Genomic DNA, 24732 nt, shown 5'->3' with positions numbered 1-24732 from the left:
TCACCAAAAAAATCCCAAATAGGCAATCTTGAGAAAAAACAAAACATCATCAAATCCCTGATTTCAAACTATCTTACAAAGCTACAGTCATCAAACCAGTATTGTATTGGTGTAAAAAACAGACACATAAGTCAATGGAACAAAATAGCCCAGAAATAAAATCCATGCATATATGGTCAATTAATTTATGACAAAGGAGCCAAGAATGTACAGTGGGGAAAAGACAGTCCCTTTGATAAATAATATTGAGAAAAGTGGACAACTAAAAGCCAAAGAATGAAACTAAATTACAACTTACACCATACATGAAAATTAACTCAAAACAGATTAAAGATTTGAATGTATGACCCAAAACCCTTAAGCTTCCAGAAGAAAATATAAGTGGTAAACTCTTTGATACAGGTCTTGGTGATGATATTTTGAATTCAATACCAACAGCAAAACAATAGAAGCAAAAATAAACAAGTGGGACTATATCAAACTAAAACCTTCTGCAAAGCAAAGGAAACTATCAACAAAATGAAAAAGCAATCTACTGGTATCTGATTAGGGACTAATATCTAAAATATATAAAGAACATATATTATCCAATAGCAAAAAAAAAAAAAATTAAAATGAGAAGATCTGACTGGATATTTTCCCAAAAAATATATACAGACGGCCAACAGACACATGAAAAGATGCTGAACATCATTAAACCACAGGGGTCTGTAAATCAAAACCACCTGTTAGAATGCCTGTTATTAAAAGATAACAAGCGTCCATGAGAATGTGGACAAAAGGGAACCCTTGTGTACTATTAGTGGGAACATACTTTAGTAGAGTCACTGGCGAAACCAGTATGGAAGTTCTTCAAAAAATTAAAAATAGAACTACCATATGATCCAGCAGTTTCTCTTCTGAGTATTTATCTGAAGAAAATTAAAACATGAACTCAGAAAGATATATGCACTCCCATGTTCACTGCAGCATTATTTATAATAGCCAAGATATGGAAACAACCTAAGTGCCCATCAATGGATGAATAAAGAAAATGTGAGGGGGGTGTGTGTGTGTGTGTGTAATAATGGCATATTAGCCATAAAAACACAATGAAATGTCACCATTTGCAACAACATGGATGGACGTGAGGGCATTATACTAAGTGAAATAAAGCAGACGAAGAAAGACAAATACTGTCTGATCTCTCTTATATAAGAACAAAACTAAAAACTAAAATCTAAGCTAATGGATACAATAGATTGTGGTTGTAAGAGGTGAGGGGTAGGGGTCAGAAGAAATTAGTGAAAGGGGTCAGAAAGTTAAAAGAAAGTCTGTATGGCTTACTTAGACAAATATTAGTAATCAGCAAAACAAATAGGCTAATGTGTAAACCTTCAGAAAAAAAAAGAATAAACATTTCCCATTACAGTTGACTCTTGAACAACACGGGTTGACCTATGTGGGCCCACTTATATGCAGATTTTTTGGATAAATATAGTACAGTACTATAAATGTATTTTCTTTTTCTTATAAATTTCTCATATTTCTTGTTTTGTTTTATTGTGAGAATACAGTATATAATACATATAATACAAAAATATGTGTTTACTTATCTGTAAGGCTTCCAGTCAACATTATGTTATTAGTAGCTAGGTTTGGGAGAGTCAAAAATTGTAAATGGATTTTTAACTGCACAGGAGCTTAGCATCCCTAACCTCCATGTTGTTCAAGGATCAACTGTACATAAAAAAAAACAACAACAACAAAACCCAGGGGCACCTGGGTGGCTCAGTGGGTTAAGCCTCTGCCTTCGGCTCAGGTCATGATCTCAGGGTCCTGGGATCGAGCCCCACATCGGGCTCTCTGCTCGGCGGGGAGCCTGCTTCCTCCTCTCTCTGTCTCTGCCTGCCTCTGTGCCTACTTGTGATCTCTGTCAAATAAATAAATAAATAAATCTTTAAAAAAAAAAAACCAGCAACTAGAATTTCACATATTTTGTAGAAGATCCTAAGAACAAATAATTGAGAGTATCATTTTAAAGAATGGGTTTTTTGGGAGTGCCTGGGTGGCTCAGTCAGTTAAGCATCAGACTGTTGGTTTTGACTCAGGTCATGATCTCAGGATCATGAGATTGAGCTCCACGTCAGGCTCCACACTCAGCGGGGAGTCTCCTAGAGATTCTCTCCCTCTCCCTCTGCCCCCCACCTCATGTTCTCTCTCTCACTCTCTAAAATAAATAAATAAATCTTTAAAAAAATTAAAGAATAAGCTTTGTACTAACTCAAAGAATATAATAAAAAACAATTTCCTGAAATGAATTTATACATGTATAAATTTATACATCAAAAGAATCCTTCATTATATAGGACCTACATAATAAAGTGTATAGGAACTATACACTCTGAGTGAAGTTATTGAAAGGCAAAGGTAGAGGAAATATGGAAGAAATAAAGTTATCTCCTAAAGAAAAAAAAGAAAAACTATACCCTACTTTCCCACAGCTAAAACAGATGATGAGGCCTTCACTTTCATTATAGCTTTCAGAAGAAATATTTTGGAAGTCTCTTTTTATTTTTTATTTTTTTTTATTTATGACAGAGACACAGTGAGAGAGGGAACACAAGCCAGGGGAGAGGAATGGGAGAAGCAGGCTTCCTGCCGAGCAGGGAGCCTGATGTGGGGCTCAATCCCAGGACCCTGGGATCATGACCTGAGCTGAAGGCAGACACCTAATGACAGCCACCCAGGTGCCTGGAAGTCTCTTTTTAATTTACATCTACTCTTGAAATTTGTTAAGTTTACCTCTCTTAATCCTTTACCAAAAAAAAAAATAGCCTTCTATAACAATTTCTGTCATGACTTTCATTCTTTAGCATTCACATGTAATGTATAGAATAGTTAAAATAAAAATTTCCTCTTACTCACAGTGTGTGTATTATAATCTAGTTCTTTTACATTTAAATGTGCACATGACATTACCTTAGTGACAATGAAGAATGCATCAATTGTAACTATCCATTATCTTACTAATAGCAAGATGAAAATATAGTAATCTATATGTTAAAATAAGGACAATTCTTCATCCGAACAAATATAGCTAGCCTAAAGAGCCATTTTTGTTGCCAAGACCATAGTAATTATTACTATATTTTGTATTTAGTGTAGTATACTAAAGATTCTTCTCTTAATAATTCCTTCTACACTGTATATATTCAGTAAGTACTTATTTAATTTATATTTCTTCTGTTTTTTTTTCAAGGTGACTTTTAAAATTGTAAAAATAAAATGCTATAGAACTTTTTCTGATGTTTACTAATAGACAAATATTTCATATAACTGATATGATTTGATTTATTTAAGATAATCAGGGGAAAGACTGAAGATAAATCAGAGCACTATTTAGAGACTGCCAGAAATATTTAAGAAATATTTAAATTTAAGTCATCTTTCTTTTTGAAATTTAAATATTATAATTACCTTTGTTCTGGAAGTTATATTTTTCATAGAATAAATAATGTCTTTTACCATCTAATGCTTAGATATTTTTCATTTATTCAGTTCAGAACACATTTATTAAGCACATGCTCTGTGTTTGGTCCTGTGACAGTACTGGGATACAAGCTATGATGTTATTGATGAAACAGACCTGTAGTTGGTTCAAGCCCTCAGCTGCATTTATCCCATAGTCTTATAGACCAAACCTTTCTCCCTAGACAGACATGTATAAAAATAATGTCTCTTGAGCATATGCAGTGTGGTGAGATTTGTTTGGGTTAGACATCTGATCAACCCCTAGAGACAGTGGATGTGGTTCCATTATAGACCTTTTAGGAGATGGTCTTCTGCAAAGTCCTTGCCTAACAGTGAGTAACCTTTGAAATTAGGTCTTATATATTTAGCAGAAGATAGTATTTTTGCTTATGTGATTGGATATTTTATCCAACAGATATACTTATTCTCTTTAGCTGGATTCATATTTTTTTTCATTGAAGATACGTGGCAATATTTTTTGAAATGAAATGTTTGCTGCTGATCTGTAAGATATCTTAGGATTTAAAAATGATGACAGTACAGACAAAAGGTTGATATCCAGGATCTATAATGAACTCCTCAAACTCAACACACATGCAACAGGCAAACATATCAAAATATGGGCAGAAGATATGAACAGACAGTTCTCCAATCAAGACATACAAAGGGCTATCAGACACATGAAAAAGTGTTCATCATCACTAGCCCTCAGGGAGATTCAAATTAAAACCACATTGAGATATCACCTTACACCAGTTAGAATGGCCAAAATTAACAAAACAGGAAACAACATGTGTTGGAGAGGATGTGGAGAAAGGGGAACCCTCTTACATTGTTGGTGGGAATGCAAGTTGGTGCAGCCTCTGGAGAATAGTGTGGAGATTCCTCAAGAAATTAAAAATAGAACTTCCCTATGACCCTGCCATTGCACTCCTGGGTATTTACCCCAAAGATACAGATGTTGTGAAAAGAAGGGCCGTCTGTACCCCAATGTTTATAGCAGCAATGGCCACGGTCGCCAAACTATGGAAAGAACCAAGATGCCCTTCAATGGATAAGGAAGATGTGGTCCATATACACTATGGAATATTATGCCTCCATCAGAAAGGATGAATACCCAACTTTTGTAGCAACATGGACGGGACTGGAAGAGATTATGCTGAGTGAAATAAGTCAAGCTGAGAGAGTCAATTATCATATGGTTTCACTTATTTGTGGAGCATAACAAATATCATGGAGGACAAGGGGTGTTAGAGAGGAGAAGGGAGTTGGGATAAATTGGAAGGGGAGGTGAATCATGAGAGACTATGGACTCTGAAAAACAATCTGAGGGGTTTGAAGTGGCGGGGGTGGGGAGGTTGGGGTACCAGGTGGTGGGTATTATAGAGGGCACGGATTGCATGGAGCACTGGGTGTGGTGAAAAAATAATGAATACTATTTTTCTGAAAATAAATAAATTAATTTAATAAAAAATAAAAATAAAAATGAAAACTCAGCAACCTCCCCTTCCTCAAACATAAAGAGGGAGACCTTTGTCATAAAATTTTAACTTCTACTCTCTATTCCAATACATGCAAACACTTAATATGCAGATACTACACTCATAGGCATGTGTGGTACACAGCTAAATGACTTCTTTTTTTTTTTTTTTTTGAGTAGGAAAGATCTTCTTTGTCCAGAGACCAAGACCTCTAGAGTCCAATGTCTGACATAAGATTTTTTTTAAATGATTTTATTTATTTATTTGGCAGACAGAGATCACAAGTAGGCAAAGAGGCAGGCAGAGAGAGGAGGAAGCAGGCTCTCTGCTCAGCAGAGAGCCCAATGCAGGGCTCAATCCCAGAATCCTGAGATCATGACCCAAGCTAAAGACAGAGGCTTTAACCCACTGAGCCACCCAGGCGTCCCTGACATAAGATTTAAAGTAGACATAACTACATACCTTTCTTCTGTAGTAGGTAGAAGTGGCATATTTCCTCCTCTGAAGACCCTTGGCTGTGGCACTAATTTGTTCATTTTGATTTTTGGCAAAATAGTTGTGATATAAATATATATGTAAAAATATGTGTATTTTATAGATGTGAGCTTGAAAATGTTTACAGGATGTGATATTTCAGAAAATAAAACTATTTTATGTCTCCCAGGGGAAAGAGTGGTAGCTTTTGCTGCTGTAGAAGGGATTTTCTTCTCGGGATCTTTTGCTGCTATATTTTGGCTAAAGAAAAGAGGTCTCATGCCTGGACTTACGTTTTCCAATGAACTCATCAGCAGAGATGAAGTAAGGAATGAAATATTCTTCTAGTTAATATTTGTATTTGTATTTGGTGTTCATTTATTTTTCTTTCCCCTGGAAAATGATGATATCCTGGTAATTAAAAGAAAACACAAAGTAATTTCTTCCTCGGTTTTTAAGAATTGTTATTTTTCTCCTGCCTCTTACTGTTTGTCAGTCTCCCCACTCATCCTTAAATACATCAAATCCTGGTTTTCCTACCTTGGCCTCTCTCCTTCACTGTACGTGACCTCCTCCTGGCTAATCTTATCTATTTCCATGGGATCAGGAACCATTTAGATGCTCCCAAACAATCCAAACTTGAGCGCATTCTTTCCTGAGCTTCAAACCCAGGTGGTCAAGTGCATTTTAGTTTCTCCTGGAAGGCTCCACTGATAACTCAAACCTAATATTTCAGAAATCAAACTCATCATCTTTCTCCCCAGATTCGTTCTTCTGTTTTCCCTGTCTCATTCGGTGGTGCTACCTTCTATCCAGTCATCCAAATTTGAAATCTGGAAGTAATTTTGGATTGCTTTTTCCCTTTCTCAGCCACATCCAGCCAGTAACTACATCTTATCTCCCTTTGCCTGCGATACCCTTTCCATCTTCCTGCCATTTTTTCCCCATTTGTTGATTACCTTCTTACAAGTTGCAACTCAAAACTTCCCTGACTCTGTTAGATAGAACTGACTACTTTTCCTCTATGTATCCCTTTGAAAGGGGAATCTGTCCCTGTCTTAGAGTCAGTAACATGTACTATACTTCCTGCCTCTCTCCTCTGCTGGACTCAAGGCTCCCTGTGTGCAGGCACCTTGTCTTACTTTTTATTTCTCTTCTCAGGGTTTAGCCCATCACAGCCATCAGCTCACAGGTGTTGGCTACACTAATCCTGGCCCCTCAGCTTATTTCTAAGTGACCTTGTCAAGTTATCAACTTCTCTGAGCCCCAGTTGCTTCAGCTATAAATCTTGACAGGGTTTTGTTAAAATAAAAGGAGCCGGTATGTGTGAAAATGTAAGTTAAGTGCCATAAAATGCTTTCTTTAATTTTTGTTGTTTCATGTCTTTCAGTTTCTAATAATTTCTTATCATGAATGTCATATGTGGTAATTATAGAGAATTAAGAGAATAAAATCACTCAATCTTGACAGAGATAACCACTATTAGTATTTCATTGTATTTCTTTTCAGACAATTTTCTGTAGTTAAACCTATGTAGAGACATATGAACAGCATTTTATAATTTGAAATATTCTGCTTTTTTCATATTTTTATGAGCTGAGTTTTTTTTTAGCAGAACATTGTGAGCATTTTTTAATTAAATCAAGCATTTTTTGGAAAGAGTAGTTTTTAAAAAAGAGTAGTTTGGTTAGATATATAATATTGTAATGAAACAGTGTTTCACTTATTTGACTATTCTATACTTGGAAATTTAGGTTATTTCCAGTTTTTTGCTTATTTTCCTATAATGTAAAATGAATATGTTTTGTGGATAAGCTTTATCCCAATTTCATATTGTTTTCCTAAGCTAGATTGCCTAGAAATACAGTACTGCGTTATAATGTGTAATCATTTTGAAGGTTATCCATACTAATTTCCAGATTTCTTCCCAGAAGTTTTATAGAAAACCCCACCTAGCAACATAATTTACATGTCTTTTCTTACCATAATCTCACCGGAATTTGGATTTGTGTTTTAAATAGTTGACAAAGTTGAGAGCTAACGGTTCCTCATTATTGGTTTTATTTGCATTTATTTGATTACTACTTAGAGTGAACTTTTTTTTTTTCCATAATGACATTACTCATTTTTTTTGGTCTGCATTTACCTGTATTTATTTATTTGACAGAGAGAGAGAGAGCACAAGTAGGCAGAGCAGCAGGCAGAGGCAGCTGCTTAACCGACTAAGCCACCCAGGCGCCCTGCATTTACCTATTCTTGCCTCTATTTCTGTTGGTGTATATTCCCAGTGCATAGTGACTGCTAGGGCTCTCTCAATAGTGTTGTTTATTGAATTTGTTATATTTATATGAATATAATATAAAATATTATTTTTGTCATATTTTTGCAAATATTTTCCCAGTTTTTCCTTTGCTTTTTAATTTTGTTTTTTTCTTGTAACATACAAAAACCTGAAATTGATGTGATCCACTTCCAGAGAGTAGTTAAGTAATCACATATATTTTCTCTTGACTTTATAACATCTTACTCTGTAATACAGTTGGGCTCTGTTTAGTACTAAGTACAGAATTTGGTATAAATGTAGTATAGGATAAGTTAGAATTTAATTTAATCTTATTTCATACACTCAGGCAGTTTTTCTAGTTCTCTTTGTTAAGTAAGCCATCCTTCTCCATTGACTTGTGATGTCTTCTTTATTGTATATTAAGGATTTTAAGTGTACTAAAATCTGTTTGGGGGCTATTTTTCTCTTTTCATCAACCTGTCAAATTTCATTCCAAAAAACCTTTTTTTTTTTGAGGGGGAGGGGCAGAGGGAGAGGGAGAAGGAGAAAGAGAATCTCAAGCAGGTTCCGTGCCCTGAGCAGAGCCTGACTTGGGCCTTAATCTCACAACCCTGAGATCATGACTTGAGTCAAAATCAGGAGTGGGACGCTTAACCAACTGAGCCACATAGGTGCTCCTAAGCACTTTTGATTATTGTAATTTTTTTTATGTTTTGATAACTAGTAAGATAAATTTAATAACTTTCCTATTAAAACTGTTATTGTAAGATTCTGCCCATTTAATCTTCCAGATTAATTTTTAATTGAAATACATTTGACATATAATATGCAAATTAAAGATCTATGACATGTTAATTTTGTACATTTATATATTGTGATATGATTGCCATTGTAGTGAAAATTGGCCCCTCTATTACATTACTTAATTACCCTTTTTTTTTAGTTCAAATAAATAAGTTCTAGTCTCAGATTCTTTTAACTAAAAACAATTCTGTTGAGATTTTGATTGGAATTGCTCTAAACCTCAAAATTAATTTTATTCACTTCCTGATTTAACATATGAGTGCCTACCTTTGATTTACTCATCTCTGTAATAGGTAGCTAGCTGTCAGTTCTAATCAACACTGTCTTTAACAGCCTTCACAGTTTATTTGAAATTCAGCCTTTGGTAATTTGAAGTATCCTTTTGAGTCCAGTTGGGGAAAATTCTTTGCCTAACAAATCTTCTAAGACTAACTGTTCAAAGCGTTTTGTTTTGTTTTGTTTTTTCCTTATGGTTTCTTCAGGGAATGATAAATAGGAAAATAATCCTTGGAATAACAACCTTTGATTAGAATCTTATCTTTCATTTGCCTTTGGTTTTTGTTGATTTATTTAGAAAAACACAAGCATACTCTGATTTGTAATCTTTTAAGGTGTACATTCCTTCATCCTCCTAGCCCCTTGGTGGCTTACAAAATTGTTTCTTTTTCTTTGTAGTTTAGAAATGTTCACTGACTCTGCCTTGCTTAATTTTATAATCTCTAGCTTAATTTTGTTTGGTACTGCATCATCTTTCTCTGTCTCTGGCCTCTTTCTTTTTTTGTTTTGACTTTTTGCAATTACTTCTGTTGTTTTCAGCTTTATACCATCTGTTCTGTGTTTTGGAATCCTGATTATTGTACATTGGCTCTCCCTGCTCTGTTCTCTATTTATTTAAAGCTCTATATCCCATTTCTTGCATTTGCATAACCATTCTGTTCTCAAGGTATTTCACCAGTTTATTTTCTTCTATGGTTATCTGCAGTGTCATTTCTGCTTTATAAAGCTTCAAATGGCATTATTTTATTTTATTTTTTTAAAGATTTTATTTATTTATTTGACAGACAGAGATCACAAGTAGGCAGAGAGGCAGGCAGAGAGAGAGGAGGAAGCAGGCTCCCTGCTGAGCGGAGAGCCCGATGCAGGGCTCGATCCCAGGACTCTGGGATCATGACCAGAGCCGAAAGCAGAGGCTTTAACACACTGAGCCACCCAGGCGCCCCTCAAATGGCATTCTTAATTCTTCTTATTTTCATTGCACTGAATTTGTTTTTTTCTTGAGCCATTCTTATTGAATATAAATGTTGTCTTTTTGACACCTCTTTAAGTTCCACTTTACTTTAAACACTTACTGTTTTCAATCATTTCTTAATTTTTTTGAGACATTAGAAATGAATGAATTTTCATTTCAGCTGTTGCTTTGTTTTCCTTTCCAAGATGATTTTGGTTACAGATTTGTTGTTGTTGTTGTTGTTAATTAATTCATCTTTCATATTGATGAATTAAGATTTGCTGGCACTGAAAAATTTTCATTATAGGTTATTGTAATTGGCATTTTAATGATATTTGAAGGAAAGTAATTCCTGGTACTATGAATCCTTCTTCTAGCTTCCAGAAATTCTGTGTTGCATTCCTAGAACCTAATTTATATGATGCCTGACACATGACAGTGAAAATAGGTGATTAAACATTCTTTAACAATGGTATTTTTCTTCTATTTTAGGGGCTTCACTGTGACTTTGCTTGCCTGATGTTTCAGTACTTAGTAAATAAGCCTTCAGAAGAAAGGGTCAGGGAGATCATTGTTAATGCTGTTGAAATTGAACAGGTAAACAAGGAAGCTTGTATGATTAGCACATCTCTTTTCCTCTGATGTTTGTACCATTATTATATTGAATTGACTCAGGAAATTGCCACTTGTAGGTCAAAGAAAATATCAGTAATTTTCAACCTGACAGTACCAACAGATGATACATTGCAATTATCATGTCAGCTTATAATTTGGTTTGTAAGTAAATGTTATATGTTAAGCTTTTATGTGTACTAAAATCTGTTTTGGAACTGTTTTTTTCTATCTCATTGATCTATCACGTTTTATGTCATAGCAAACTATTTGAATTATTTTAGCTTTAATTTTTTTTTTTTTCAGCTACTAAAGGGTAATGACGGTTTCTTGTTTGTTTTGTATTTTCAAAACTGAGCATGGTATCTAGCTTGAAGTTTTCACTAAATGTTTATAGAATTAGTAAATCAATGAATTAGTGAGTAGTAAAACTTAATAAATAGAATGTGAAAATCTCTAACTACAAAGACGTAGATGTTCCACTTAGGACTTTTTTTTGTATATATCATTTGAAAGAATTAGTTTAAAAGTAAAGTAAATTTAAAAATTTTTTTATGGGGCGCCTGGGTGGCTCAGTGGGTTAAGCCGCTGCCTTCGGCTCAGGTCATGATCTCAGGGTCCTGGGATCGAGCCCCGCATCGGGCTCTCTGCTCAGCGGGGAGCCTGCTTCTTCCTCTCTCTCTGCCTGCCTCTCTGCCTGCTTGTGATCTCTCTCTGTCAAATAAATAAATAAAATCTTTAAAAAAAAAAATTTTTTTTATTATGTTCGGTTAGCCACCATACAATAATGCATTGTTAATTTTTGATGTAGTGTTCAACAATTTCTTAGTTGTGTACAGCACTCAGTGCTCATTACAACATATGTCCTCCTTAATACCCATCACCCAGTTAGCTCATCCCCCGACCCCCCTCCTTTCTATAACCCTCAGTTTGTTTCCTAAAGTCCAGAGTCTCTCATGGTTTGTCTCCCTCTCTGATTTCTTTCCAGTTTTCCCTCCCTTCCCCTGTGGTCCTCCATACTATTCCTTGTGTTCCACATGAATGAAACCATATGATAATTGTCTTTTATTGCTTGACTTATTTAGTAAAATAAAATTTTTAAACTTTTTAAAAAAATACTGTATAGTTCAATAGCTGTGGTTTTCACATTTGGAAGGAGAAAATGCATGAAATGCATTTTGGTATTTTTAATCATTTTGAGAATTAAATTCAAATGGTTAATTTTTTTAATTTTTAAAAAGATTTTATTAATTAATTTTTGAGAGAAAGTAAGAAAGAGCACACAAGTGGGGAAGTGGGACAGTGGGAGAAGCAGAGTCCCCAATGAGGAGGGAGCCTGATGCGGGACTCGATTTGGGACTCGATCCCACGATCCTGGGATCATGACCTGAGTTGAAGGCAGATGCTTGACTGATTAAGCCACCCAGGTACCCTAATGTGCTTATTTTTCCCCTATTAACATATAACCACTGTCTTTCAATATAGTTGGAGTTCAATTTATCTCCCAACCCCCATATCTGTTTTTATTTTATTCTCATTTTCTTTGCTAAGTGTGTTTCTATCTTTCCCGATTCCCTTCCATAACTATGTGCCCAACAGTGATCATCTTTGGTGAATCTTTTTCCAGATATTTCAAGGCAAAATATCTCATTTTTTCAATGGAGAAAGCCTATGAATTAAGGTTCTATAATGCTACTCTGTAAAATACCAGTAATTTGATAGTTTCAATTTACTTAGGCTATTTAAGAATATGAAATACTGTGAATAGTAATACCCCAAACATTTTTAAACAAATGAATGTTGCCATGTTGAAAGAATTTACCCTAGTATACTTTCCTCAGGGACTTAGATGATTTAAAAGAAAAAAAAAAAAACCCTATTTTTATTTGGAAAATATTTATTGTTCTATCTCTGTATTTTATTCTGTTTTTGTTAAAATCTTAGGAGTTTTTAACAGAAGCCCTACCAGTTGGCCTCATTGGAATGAATTGTGTTTTGATGAAACAGTATATTGAGTTTGTAGCTGACAGATTACTTGTGGAACTTGGATTCTCAAAGGTAAGGTATTTAAAAATATATTACTACAAGCTAAAATGTTATACCAAGTAAGGCCACTAAAATACTATATTTTATTAAAAGCATTTGTAACATACTTGTCTACTTTTAAAATGTGTGTGACAAACCCTGTTTTGCATAAACAAATTGGTCTTGCAAAATCCTTTGGAACTTGGAATTCATAACAGAAGTAGGAGGCTGATAAATCTTATTAACTGAGCTCAATAAATTACTTATAATAATTGTAGGTATTTAATGGGATTATCTTTAAGTAAATAGGATTTATTATGTGTATATATGTTTACCCTCATAAATCCCCATGGGTCAATATTGTAATTTTTATGTTAATATTTTTTAAAAGATTTATTTATTTATTTTAGGGAGTGGGAGAGAGAGCTCAACTGCAGGAAAGGGCAAAGGAAGAGGGAGAGAGAGAGAATCCCCCAGCAGACTCCTCATTGAGCCGTTGAGCGTGGAGGCCACATGGGGCTCAGTCCCAGGACCCTGAGAGCATGACCTAAGCTGAAGTCAAGAGTCTGCTTCTTTTTCCTTTTTTAAAGATTGTATTTATTTATTGGACAGATAGAGATCAGAAGTAGGCAAAGAGGCAGGCAGAGAGAGAGGGAGAAGCAGGCTTCCTGCTGAGCAGAGAGCCTGATGCGGGGCTCGATCCCAGGACCCTCGGATCTTGACCTGAGCTGAAGGCAGAGGCTTAACCCACTGAGCCACCCAGGCGCTCCAAGAATCTGCTTCTTAATCGACTAAGCCTTCCAGGAGTCCCACATTTGTATTTCTTTTAAAGCCTATTTACCTTTTATTTGTTTAGTGAGATAAGTTCATCAGAAATTAATACTTTTTTTTTTTATTTTTAAAAAGATTTATTTATTTGAGAGAGAGAGCTAGTGAGCGAGCTTGGTGGGGAGGGGCAGGGGGGAGGGAAAGAATCTTAAGCAGACTCTAAGCTGAGCGCAGAGACCCACACAGGCTCCATCTCATGACCCTGAGATCACAACCTGAGCTGAAACTCAGAGTCAGATACTTAACCAACTGAGCCACCCAGACGCCCCTGAATTTTAAATATGAGTAGTTATTAGGAAGACATTAACTGTCATAATTTGACCCCTTGAACTCAGTTGTCTTAAAACTTATTTTTCATTTTGTTTATCAGAAATAATATACCTGAATATCATAAAGAGGTATGCTTCTCACATAACAGATGGAGTCTGCGCTAGTCTACCTGGGTTCCAATCCCGGTTCTGCCACTTTCTATCTATAGGACCTCAAGCAAGTTGCTTAACCTCTTATCCCCATTTCTTCATCCATGAAAGGGAGATGATAATAATAATACTTACCACAAAAGATTGTTGATGAGTTGGTATGTGTAAAGCATTTCAAATAGTATCAGACATACAGTAAATGTACACTAGGTGGTCATGTCGTCTTCACCGTAATTGGAACATTCATAGATCTTGACTATGTACTATATATATGATGGTAATTAGAAATTAGAGGTTTTAACTTCTTAGCATGGAACCGTGAGTTTACATTGTATTTAATGAGAAGCGTTATGAAATCCATGATGCTGGAGTAATCATTACCTTTCTCAGTAATGTATTTATATGCTGGTAACCACAGAAATACCATCATGAAAGAGCCCAATAAGGCAAAGGTTTTTGTAAGATGAACTGTAGTTTATTATTTTAGTTATAAAATTCTGTGTTGACTGACAATGAATGGAGAAGTCAAGATTATAATTGCATTAATATGATCTCTTAAATTTATAAATGATATATTTTTTTAAATTGTGTTTGTTCCTAAGTAATACCAATATTTTTTTTACAGGAAAATTAATTTCCTTACTTGAGCCTTAAAGAGAACTCAGTGTGCTTTAACTGACCACCATATCCTCACACTTTTACATCCATGTTCTCCTGCTTTTTAGAAAACTGTGGACTCCTGGGTCTAATTTTCCCTTTGGGACCTGGCTCACTGTAGATCTATAAAACATCCCGCCTACAGAAGAAAACCTAAACATAGTATGAAAAATCGTTTTTCTACAGGCCTTCAACAAAACTCAATAAATTCCAAAAGGCAGAAATTATATAGACCTTTTAGATTTTAATGCAGTAAAAATAGAAATTAACAATGAAAGATTGCCAAAAAATTTTGTCTGCTTAGAAATTAAGAAGCTGTCCTTTAAAATGAGATTAAAATGAAAATATAAAGTAATAGAAAATGTGAATTAAATGATGATAAGGTTACTATATATCAAAATTTATAGAATGTACCCAAATAGATCCTCAAAGGAAAAGTGATAGCCTTGAATGTGTAGATTAAGAAGACAAGACAGTTTAAAATACATGAACCACACTTTGAATTCAAGAAACTTAGAAAAAGAACTGTTCCTCTAATGACAGTTTTTAGCAAAATAAGAGATTACTTAAATTAGCAAATGTTTGTCATTTATACAGAATTCTAAGTAGCCATATTAATGTTTTCAACTTCTCTTTTGGTTTGGGATTAGTCAACAAATGTTTGAGTGCTTCAGTGGGTCAAAACAAGCCACTTAATTTATTTTTTGGTATTATTGAAATGTAGCTGACATACAGTGTGATACTAGTTTCAGATGTACAATTGACTGGTGGTTCCATACATTACCCAGTGCTCCCCACGAGAAGTGTGGTTACCACTTGTCACCATACAGTGTTATTATCATAGCATTGACTATATTCCCTATGTTGTACTTTTCATCTCCAGGACTGACTTATTTTATAACTGAAAATTTGTACCTTTAATTCGCTTCACATATTTCACCCATCCTCCCCCCTTCCCCTCTCTGGCAGTCACCAGTTTGTTCTCTGTATTTATGAGTCTGTTTCTGATTTTTTGTTTGTTTATATGTTTTGTTTTTCTTAGATTCCACATAGGAATGAAATCATATGGTATTTCTCTTTCTCTGACTTATTCCACTTATGGTAATTCCCTCTAGGTCCATCCATGTTGTCACAGATGGCAGGGTCTCATTCATTTTTTTTTTTTTTTAAGATTTTATTTATTTGAGAGAGAGCATGAGGTAGAGATCAGGAATGGGGGTGGGGAGGGCTGAGGGAGAGGGAGGAGCCAATTCTGCACTGAGCAGGGAGCCCCAAGGGTGGGACTTGATCCCCGGACCTGGGAATCATAACCTGAGCTGAAGGCAGACACTTAACCAACTGAGCCACCCAGGAGCCCAGATCTCATTCATTTTTATGCTGAGTAATATCTGTGTGTGTGTGTGTGTGTGTGTGTGTGTACATACATAGTATATCTTCCTTATCCATTCTTCTGTTGCTAGACCCTTGGGATATATTCACACATCTACTACTGTTGTAAATAATGCTGCAGTAAACGTAGGGATGCATGTATCTTTCCAGATTTCTGTTTTTGTTTCCTTTGGGTAAATACTCTGTAGTGGAATTACTGGATCATATGTTATTTCTCTTTTTAAGTTTTCGAGGAACCTCCATATGGTTTTCACCAGTGGCTGCAACAGTTTACATTCTCCAGCTACAATGCCTGAGAGTTTCCCTTTTCTCCACATCCACACCAATGCTTGCTATTTCTTGTCTTTTTTTAAGAAATGTTTTTATTTAGTTATTAGAGAGAGAGAGCATGAGCAGGGGTTGGGGGTGCCCTGAGGAGGGACAGAGGGAGAAGGAGAAGCAGATTCCCAACTGAGCAGGGAACCTGATGTGAGACTCCATCCCAGGACCCTGGAATTATGACCTGAGCCAAAGGCAGGTGCTTAACCAACTGAGCCACGCAGGTCCCCTATTTCTGGCCTTTTTGGTACTAAATATTGTGACAGGTGTGAGGTGATATCTCATTGTGGTTTTGTTTTTGCATTTCCTTGATGACTAGTGAGTGATGTTGACCATTTTTTCAAGTGTTGGTTGAACATCTGATATCTTCTTTGGAAAAGTGTCTCGCTTCTCTGCCCATTTATCCTCCCTCTGGCCATTTTTAAAACCAGATGATTTGTTGTTTGGATGTTGTATACATTCTTTAGATGTTTTGGATATTAACCCTTTATTGGATACATCAAATATATAAAATATTTACAAATGTTTTCTCCCATTCTGTAGGTTGCGTTTTTGTTTTATTGATGGTCTCCTTGGCTGTAGTCTTAATAGTTTATTTTTGCTTTTTTTTCTCTTGCATAAGGAGATATATTCATATTTATGTTGCTAAAGCTAAATTCCAAGACATTACTGCCTTTTTTTTTTAAGGAGTTTTATGGTTTCAGGTCTCACATTTAGATCTTTCATCCATTTTGAGTTCATTTTTGTGTTTGGTGAAGGAAAGTAGTTCAGTTTCATTCTTTTGGCATGCAGCTGTCCAGTTTTCCCAGCACTATTTATTGAAAAGACTACCTTTTCCTCATTATATATTCTTACCTCCTTTGTCGCAGATTAATTGGGCATATGAACATGGGTTTATTTCTTTATTTCTTGACTCTTTCCTGTACTATTGATCAAATTATCTCTTTTTTGTGCCAGTACCCTATTGTTTTGATTGCCAAAGCTTTCTAGTATATCTTGAAATCTGAGATTGTGATACTTCCAGCTTTGCTTTTCTTTCTCAAGATTGCTTTAGCTATTTAGCCTTTTTTGGTTCCATACAATTTTTAGGATGATTCAAGTTATGTGAAAAATACATGCACTTAATTAACTTAATTTTAGTTACTTTGTCCATGCCATGGGTGATTTATTTTTTTAAATAAATTTTCAAAAGATTTTATTTATTTATTTGGCAGAGAGACAGCGAGAGAGGGAACACAAGCAGGAGGAGTGGGAGAGGGAGAAGCAGGCTTCCTGCTGATGTGGGGCTCAATCCCAGGACCCTGGGATCATGACCTGAGCCAAAGGCAGACACTAAATGACTGAGCCACCCAGGCACCCTGCCATAGATGATTTAAATCAGGTTTTTTGGAAGGCTCCAGTTTTAAAATGCAGTAAATCTGTAACTATTGGTTCAGTGCTTTTTTCACTATATCCTGCTAGTTCAAATTTTCACTCCCTCTTAGCGCATTATTTCTGACAGGCAATGTCATTGAATTCTGTAACTCAACTACACACAACATTTGATCTTTTGTTGAAAAAATATATATATGTATGTATATATATATGTATATGTAATATTTTATTAAGATATCAAGCTTTTTATTAAGCTTCATTAAAAGTCACAGAGCATGCAATTTCCTTTTTAACAAACGTATAGTTCAGTGGTTTTCAGTATATTCAGAGGTGTACAACTGTCACAACAATCTGTTTCAGAGTATTTTTAGCACCCCACAAAGAAACTGTACTCATTAGCCATCAGCCAAATAATACTCTAAACCAAATTTTATTTATCCATTTATCAGTTGATGGAAATTTCAGTAGTTTGGGCCATTAAGAATAATGCAAATAGGGGGCACCATTAGCTCAGTGGGCTAATGGGCTAATGGCTCAGGTCATGATCCCAGAGTCCTGGGGTCGAGCCCCACATCGGGCTCTCTGCTCAGCGGAGAGCCTGCTTCCCCCCACCCCCTGCCTGCCTCTCTGCCTACTTGTGATCGCTGTCTGATGAATAAATAAATAAATAAAATTTTAAAAAAAGAATAATGCAAATAGGAACATTCACTTATAAGTGTTTGTGTGGACAGTGTTTTCATTTCTCTGGGATATGTAACTACAAGTGAAATTGCTACATCCTGTGGTAGCTGTTTTTAATTATTAAGAGGAAGTGCCAAACTGTTTTTCAAAGCAACTGCACCATTTTACATCCGGTAGTGTATGAGGGCTTGTTTCTGCGCATCTTTGCCAACACGTCTGATGCATCTTTTTTGTTATAGCCGTCCTAGTGGGTGTGAAGTAGCGTTTCATTGCAGTCTTGATTCGCATTCTCACTAATGAGTAATGATTTTGAGCATCTTTCCAGGTGTTTCTTGGCTTTTGTATACCTTCTTTAGAGAAATATCTGTTTGTCGATTCAGACCCTTTACCCATTTTTAATTGGGTTATTTGAAAATATTCTTATCTGTGGTGTCCATAATCCCTGCTGGAATACTCCTAAATTTAAAAATCCTATTTTATTACCCCTCATGGATCACTGAAATGTTTCATGGTTTTTCATCAAGTTGTGTCGCCAAGTCTGCTTCTTGAATTCAGAAGTAGTGGAAAAGCTTCTTGTTAACATATATTCCACTTTTGGGGGTGCGTGGGTGGCTCAGTGGGTTAAAGCCTCTGCCTTTGGCTCAGGTCATGCATGATCCCAGGGTCCTGGGATCGAGCCCCACATCGGGCTCTCTGCTCAGCAGGGAGTCTGCTTCCCTTCTTCTCTCTCTGCCTGCCTCTCTGCCTACTTGTGATCTCTGTCAAATAAATAAATAAAACCTTAAAAAAAAACCATAAATTTCACTTATAGTTTGGAGACATCTATGGATAGTATTTATTCTCTTTTCTCATCACGGTCCCTTAACATCAATGGGTTAATTATCTGTTAAGAACTGAGAAACATGGTAAGGTTCACAGTACATTTTTGGTAATTCAGTATTTTGTAGTATCATGTCTGTGTGACCCCCTAATGGTTTTAACTGTGAAAAGGTCTATAATGTCAATCGTGTATTGGATCTTTCAAGCTGCAAAAACATTTTAGTTTGATTGGTATTAAATCTTTCATTTCTGCAGTAATATATGTCTTCTTCCTACTTCTTAAAATACCAGAGATGCTAATGTAGTTTCTTAAAGTTAGTAGGTGATCTCAATTGTGTTACAACTAATCAGCCTTGATTGCCTCTAGGACCTTCTGGAATCATGGATCCTACAGGTGACTAGGCAGGTGTTAGGAGACTTGAGCTTGTTAGTTATCTGTTCTTCTTGTGGATGTGATTTGGCTTCTTCAGAATGTCTAATAACATGTCTTCTCTTTTTAGGTTTTTCAGGCAGAAAATCCCTTTGATTTTATGGAAAACATTTCTTTGGAAGGGAAAACAAATTTCTTTGAGAAACGAGTGGCAGAGTATCAACGTTTTGCAGTCATGGCAGAAACCACAGATAACGTCTTCACCTTGGATGCAGATTTTTAAAACACTTCCCATATATAAACCTATCACTGGCAGACAGCAGTCTGTTTTTCTTTGTTTAAAGAAAACCCCACCAAACTTAAAGTACCTCCTTTAGGGAATAGAAGTTTGCTCAAGAGGAAGTCTAAAACCAAACTTCAAATCAAGTTGGATTTATATAAATACACTCTAATTTTCTTGTTGAACAGCCAGCTTGTGACTTAAATGCTTTTGTTGTATCACTAAAATATAAGATGGTACTATGTGGGGGTTAAGAGCATGAGGTGAGGGGTCAGATACGAGTTTGACATTCTGCCTTTACTACTTGTGCGATTCTTGGCAAGTCAGTTAATCTCTCTAAATCTCAGTGTATGTATCTTTAAAGTGAATGTAATAGTAGGTCCTAAATTTATCACATGGAAATGAGGATTAAGCCACAAAATAAATGCTTAGTCAATATTACCACCACCACTATTACTATTATGACTTACTAATAGTGTTAATTATGGTGGTGTTGTGATAAAATGCTCCCCTGTCTTCCAAGTAATTGTGATTCTGGGTCTTAAGATCTAGATTAAATCTTTGTTTGAAATAATGTTTGAGGGAGAATACAAGGATTTCATTTAAGAGATTATAATTCTCATTAACTTGAGAATAACTTCTTTGGATTCCTCAGCATGTGGTAAAGGAAATTTAGTTCTTAGTTGTTTTGGGCAGGATACTTAGGAAGTGGAATTCAGGAGGTTATCCTGGCAGTCGACCTTGTAAGTAAAGTGATTCTCCTCCTTTGGAAGTCAAAATGATCACTATTGCCATAGTCCTGAAATGTTTAAAGCCCAGGTGAATTAGCTAGAATAGCATTTCCCAAAGAGTATTCTAAGAGCTGTTAGCCCCTCTAGATATTTTGAGGGGAAAGAAAAGGGATTCTGTGGTCAGATGAATCTGGGGAATGTTTGTCTTCCCTTCCTCTTTAGAACATATACTATATGTACATCAAGGATAGAGAAATTCTAAGTATGTAAGCTTACTCCCCCCCTCAGCCGACTTTCTTAATACAAATACAAATAGGAAATGTTCACCTGTTAACATCTCATCCAACTGGTGTTCCTCAGAACATAGCTTGGAAAAAGTTGGCCTTGAACCATTTTACACTTAGGGGAAGGAGTTGGGGACTGAGTTCAGGAGACCTGGTGGGGATTACTGACCCATTTGTATTTGTGCTAAGCTGAGTAATGCACCTGAGACTGACCTCAGCTGTGCTTCTTTAATACTCTTTAAACTCTTATGCTGTTACAAGGTAGAGTCCAAATAATGGAACTATGCCTCCTGCACAGCAGCAGATGGCAAGGGAGACAAAGGTCTCTGCAGACGCTGAGCAAGGAGAGGCCAGGAACCCCTCATTATCATTAGGAAGAATCAAGAAGTAGCCTGGGCCCCCAAAACAGTGTGGTTCTCCACTTACAGCAACTTTTTATAAAATTCTGCAACCTGGAATTTAGAGATTTTTCACTTTGCCTAAATGTTTGCTTCATTTATTCGGCAGTGATCTAACTGACTTTGTGAAACTTGGAGTTCTCGAGCAGGTGCAAGAGGAGCAGGTCATAACTTCATTAGGGAGAGGTCAGAAACTTGATATATTTCAGCCTATGACAATGCCATGTATTTGTTCAGTTTTTCAGTTTGTTCTGTGTTGCAGAGTTGGCCAGCTGTTTTTATGTCTTCTCAGGGGATCCCACAACAGCCTTGGGAGCTTGAAGAGCAGCTAGTATTGACATTTTACTAATGGGAGAGAGTGAGGCTCTGAGAAGTTAAATGTCTTGGCCATGATCTGCTCGTATCACTGTCCCTACAGTAGAATTCTTTTTTCTTAGAGATTATCATCTTTTTTGTGTTTAGTCCCTTACATCCATCTTCATGTGATTTTGTCTGTTTCCTCATTCAAGTATCATGTACTTTATTACTGTGTTATATAAATTATTTAACTATATTCAGATAGTGTGTTCAAAGATGTGCCTACTACTATACTGAACACTGAACGTTTAAAACTAACAATATCTGCAGTGATATCAGAATGAAAGAAAAACGTTTTCAGTGCATATTCCCTTTGTTAGGAGTCCAGATCTTTCTCATAGGTTATGGCAGGTGCCTTAATATGAAGCTTATTTATAGTAGCAATAAACCTAATTCTATCGAGATGAAGAAGTTTTATTACTGAAATACTGGATTTTTAATACACTGGTTTATTATATTCGGTGTTCTAGATCATTTTCCAGGCCTCTAGGTTACATATTTATTTATTATATTTAGTACTTTGGCTCTTAGCTCTTAAGGAATGAAGCAATTGTGGAATCTCTTTTTAATATTATCTTGCAAGTAAAGAAAAAAATTTAGAGTATGTTTACAACTTCTTTTTTTAATAGCACATATATTCAGATCATGGTTACAGTAGTCAAGTTCATTATTTAGGAATATAAAAACTTGTAGTTCATGACAGATTGCAGTTATTAAACATATTTCATTGTAGTATGCAGAATCATGACTTGGAAAAACTTTGGAAGACAGACCCAGTACTTTCAGATAAGCCTGTTCTGTTGTTCAGTTATGTACAGTAATAAACAATTGTTTTTACATACAAGCTTACTTGAGTCCTGTCTTCATTGTCTCATTTTGGAACATCAGATTTTTCTGCTGCTTTTTGCCATTTTGTTTTTTATTCATAAAAAAGTGATTACAGTTGACTGTTGAACAACATGTGAGTTAGGGGCACCAATCCCCACCCCCCACAGTTGAAAATCTACATGTAGCCTTTGATTCCCCCAAAACTTAACTACTAATAGCCTCCTGTTGAGCAGAAGCCTTACCAATAACACAGTCAATTAACATGTATTTTGTGTGTAGTATATATGATATACTGCATTTTACAATAAAGTAAGTTAGAATAAAATGTTATTAAGGAAGTTGTAAGGAAGAGAAAATACACTTACAGTACTGTCCCCTATTGAAAAAAATCTGCATGTAAGTGGACACATGCAGGTCAAACCCATGTTGTTCAAGGGTCAACTGTATTGAGAAATCATACCAGTTTGTGTATTTTAAAAATACTTTATTTGATATTCAGAATTTTGCATTTTACCTTTAAATATGCTAACATCAGTGTCATGGAATCCCCAAATTGCATTTGTACAGATTAAGCTAAGGGCTAAATGTCACTAACTGATTTTCAGTGATAAATCTGCTCTTGGGCTGCATGAAAGCCAGCTTAGACCTATAATCAGGTTTATGTTTTTCCACTAAATTGAGTGAATTGGCAGCCAACTCAGGAACTCCTGCTCGGCGGAATCTCTATGAGTGGCACAGAAGGGAAATCTGTGTATTTTTGTTTTTCCCACCCTTTAAATACTCTCCTTTTTAGACAATTACAAGTTTGCAGGAAAACTCGATATTCCTAGGGCCTTAGGAAGAAAGGATTTAAGCCTTCAAATTTGGGGCTTAATTCTGTTAAGGAAAATATGGGTGAAAATGGAAAGATAGAGAATGGATGGTTTTTTGCTTGTTTGTTTTTCATACAGAGAAAAATATAACAATTCAGGCTTCCTAAGTTCACAAGATCGTTAACTTGTGCATTTGACTTTTATAAATATGTCTTGATTTTTCCAAATGTAGGGTAGTTTAGCAAAATTACTCGGTATCTACTGTGTATGTAGAGAGCCTTATTAGGTGTGGTGTACCTGAGTCTTTTTGCTTAAATACATTGTGGTCCATCAAGCCAATCCTGCCTACTTAGGATTCAGGGTTTTTTCCCCAAAGAAATAAGTTATTTATTTATTTTTTTGATTAGTGTGTTGAAATGAACTATATCATAGCTGCATCATTTTGTGTGTGTTCTTTTTGAGTAAGATTATTCCTGAATTGCAACCAAAAGGACCCTGGGTAAAACAAAAATTGACTCCTGGATATAAACAGTGATCAGAAAGAACCAGAGTGTTCAGGCATGTATCAAAGAGCTGGGAGCCCTGAGTTTGCTCCTTGGGCGGATCCTGAGAGCCAGATGAGGTCTTCAGTGAAATTCAAGTGCTATTTAGAGGGCGGGGTGAAGAGTAGGAGAGGGAGGTATGGCTGAGATGTGAGCCTTAGAAGAGCAGCGTTGTTGCACACGAATGGGGTGTGCCTGGCCTGCATGGTCATCCAGCAATAAGAAAAACAGCTGTCCTTGCTTTCTGTGACCTTTCTCACAACCACATCTGTTCCGTTCATCTCTCCAGGTTAGCGTGTTACCACATCCTAGAAAACGAGCATTCTCCAGTTTGCCTGAGTAAGGGTCAAGGGGTATGTTCTTGATATCCTTTTGTCGTTAATGAGAGTGTCCAAATTCTGCAAGGAAAATTTAATTCCCAGTAAAATAATAAGCATTTGTACATACTTCAGTGCTTATAAGGTAACCTTCAAACTTGTTCTTCTAACCACTTCTTTGGTCTACTAGTTTTATGAGAAATTGCTCTGTCCCCATAATATTGGTAAAGGGCCAAAAAGCTCAGACAAGCCACGTTACTTGTCCAAGGCCATGCAACTGGTAAAAGAGGCAGGGATTATTACTTTAAATGTCATCATCTTTTCACTGAATGCACCCAAATTTCTGCTGCTACTGCTGGTGATATTCAAGATTGTTCATGGGATATCATCCCCTAGACCTCGATTCTCTCCCTGATACACTCCATCAGCAGGTGTCAATTTAGAGCTTCATGTGTCATGCCCTAGAGCTTGCTGGGAATTGTGTTAAGCAGCACTTCATGGAGTGGGGAGAGAGCCAACCTGCTGCGGCCTGGCTGGAGTGGTGATAACGTCTGAAGACATCAGAAGTGCAGTTTGGGAAACCTTAAATCCTATCTCTACTGTCTAAAACGTTAAGAGCTGTCCAGATCAGAGCTTCCCAAGCAGTCCTTCTCAGAAGTCAGATTGTAAAGTGGTAACAAATAAAGATACACTTGCTGCAATTTATTTAAATTTCAGATGCTAGAGCAGCACTCGCCTCTAATTCCCAACACCCCAGATCTCAGAGGACTCGCACCATCCTTCATGTGGCCCTCTAAAAGCAAGTCGAACCCACCGAAGGCAGTATCCAGATACAATCAGCCTTTATATTTCTGAGAAAATGTATTCCAAACACATCTTCTGTGTGTGCTACAATTGTCCTTATCTC

General features: G+C 36.1%; 1 protein-coding gene across 2 annotated transcripts in view; it reads left to right on the top strand.

The window, feature by feature from the left end:
* The window catches only part of RRM2B (ribonucleotide reductase regulatory TP53 inducible subunit M2B), a 38120-nt gene extending 15950 nt beyond the window's left edge, over positions 1-22170 (top strand). For both annotated transcript variants that reach the window (XM_032316472.1, XM_032316473.1), the window contains 4 exons: positions 5659-5792; positions 10277-10381; positions 12341-12454; positions 19407-22170. In XM_032316472.1, coding sequence (XP_032172363.1) covers positions 5659-5792; positions 10277-10381; positions 12341-12454; positions 19407-19559 — 506 coding nt within the window. In that variant the 3' untranslated portion in view covers positions 19560-22170. The remainder of the gene's footprint in view (positions 1-5658; positions 5793-10276; positions 10382-12340; positions 12455-19406) is intronic.
* Positions 22171-24732: the final 2562 nt, after the last annotated feature.

Source organism: Mustela erminea, chromosome 16 (assembly GCF_009829155.1).
Source record: "Mustela erminea isolate mMusErm1 chromosome 16, mMusErm1.Pri, whole genome shotgun sequence".
Classification (NCBI taxonomy): Eukaryota; Metazoa; Chordata; class Mammalia; order Carnivora; family Mustelidae; genus Mustela; species Mustela erminea.
The sequence above is the reverse complement of the archived record's forward strand: the minus strand, read 5'-3'. Positions and strand labels throughout refer to the sequence as shown.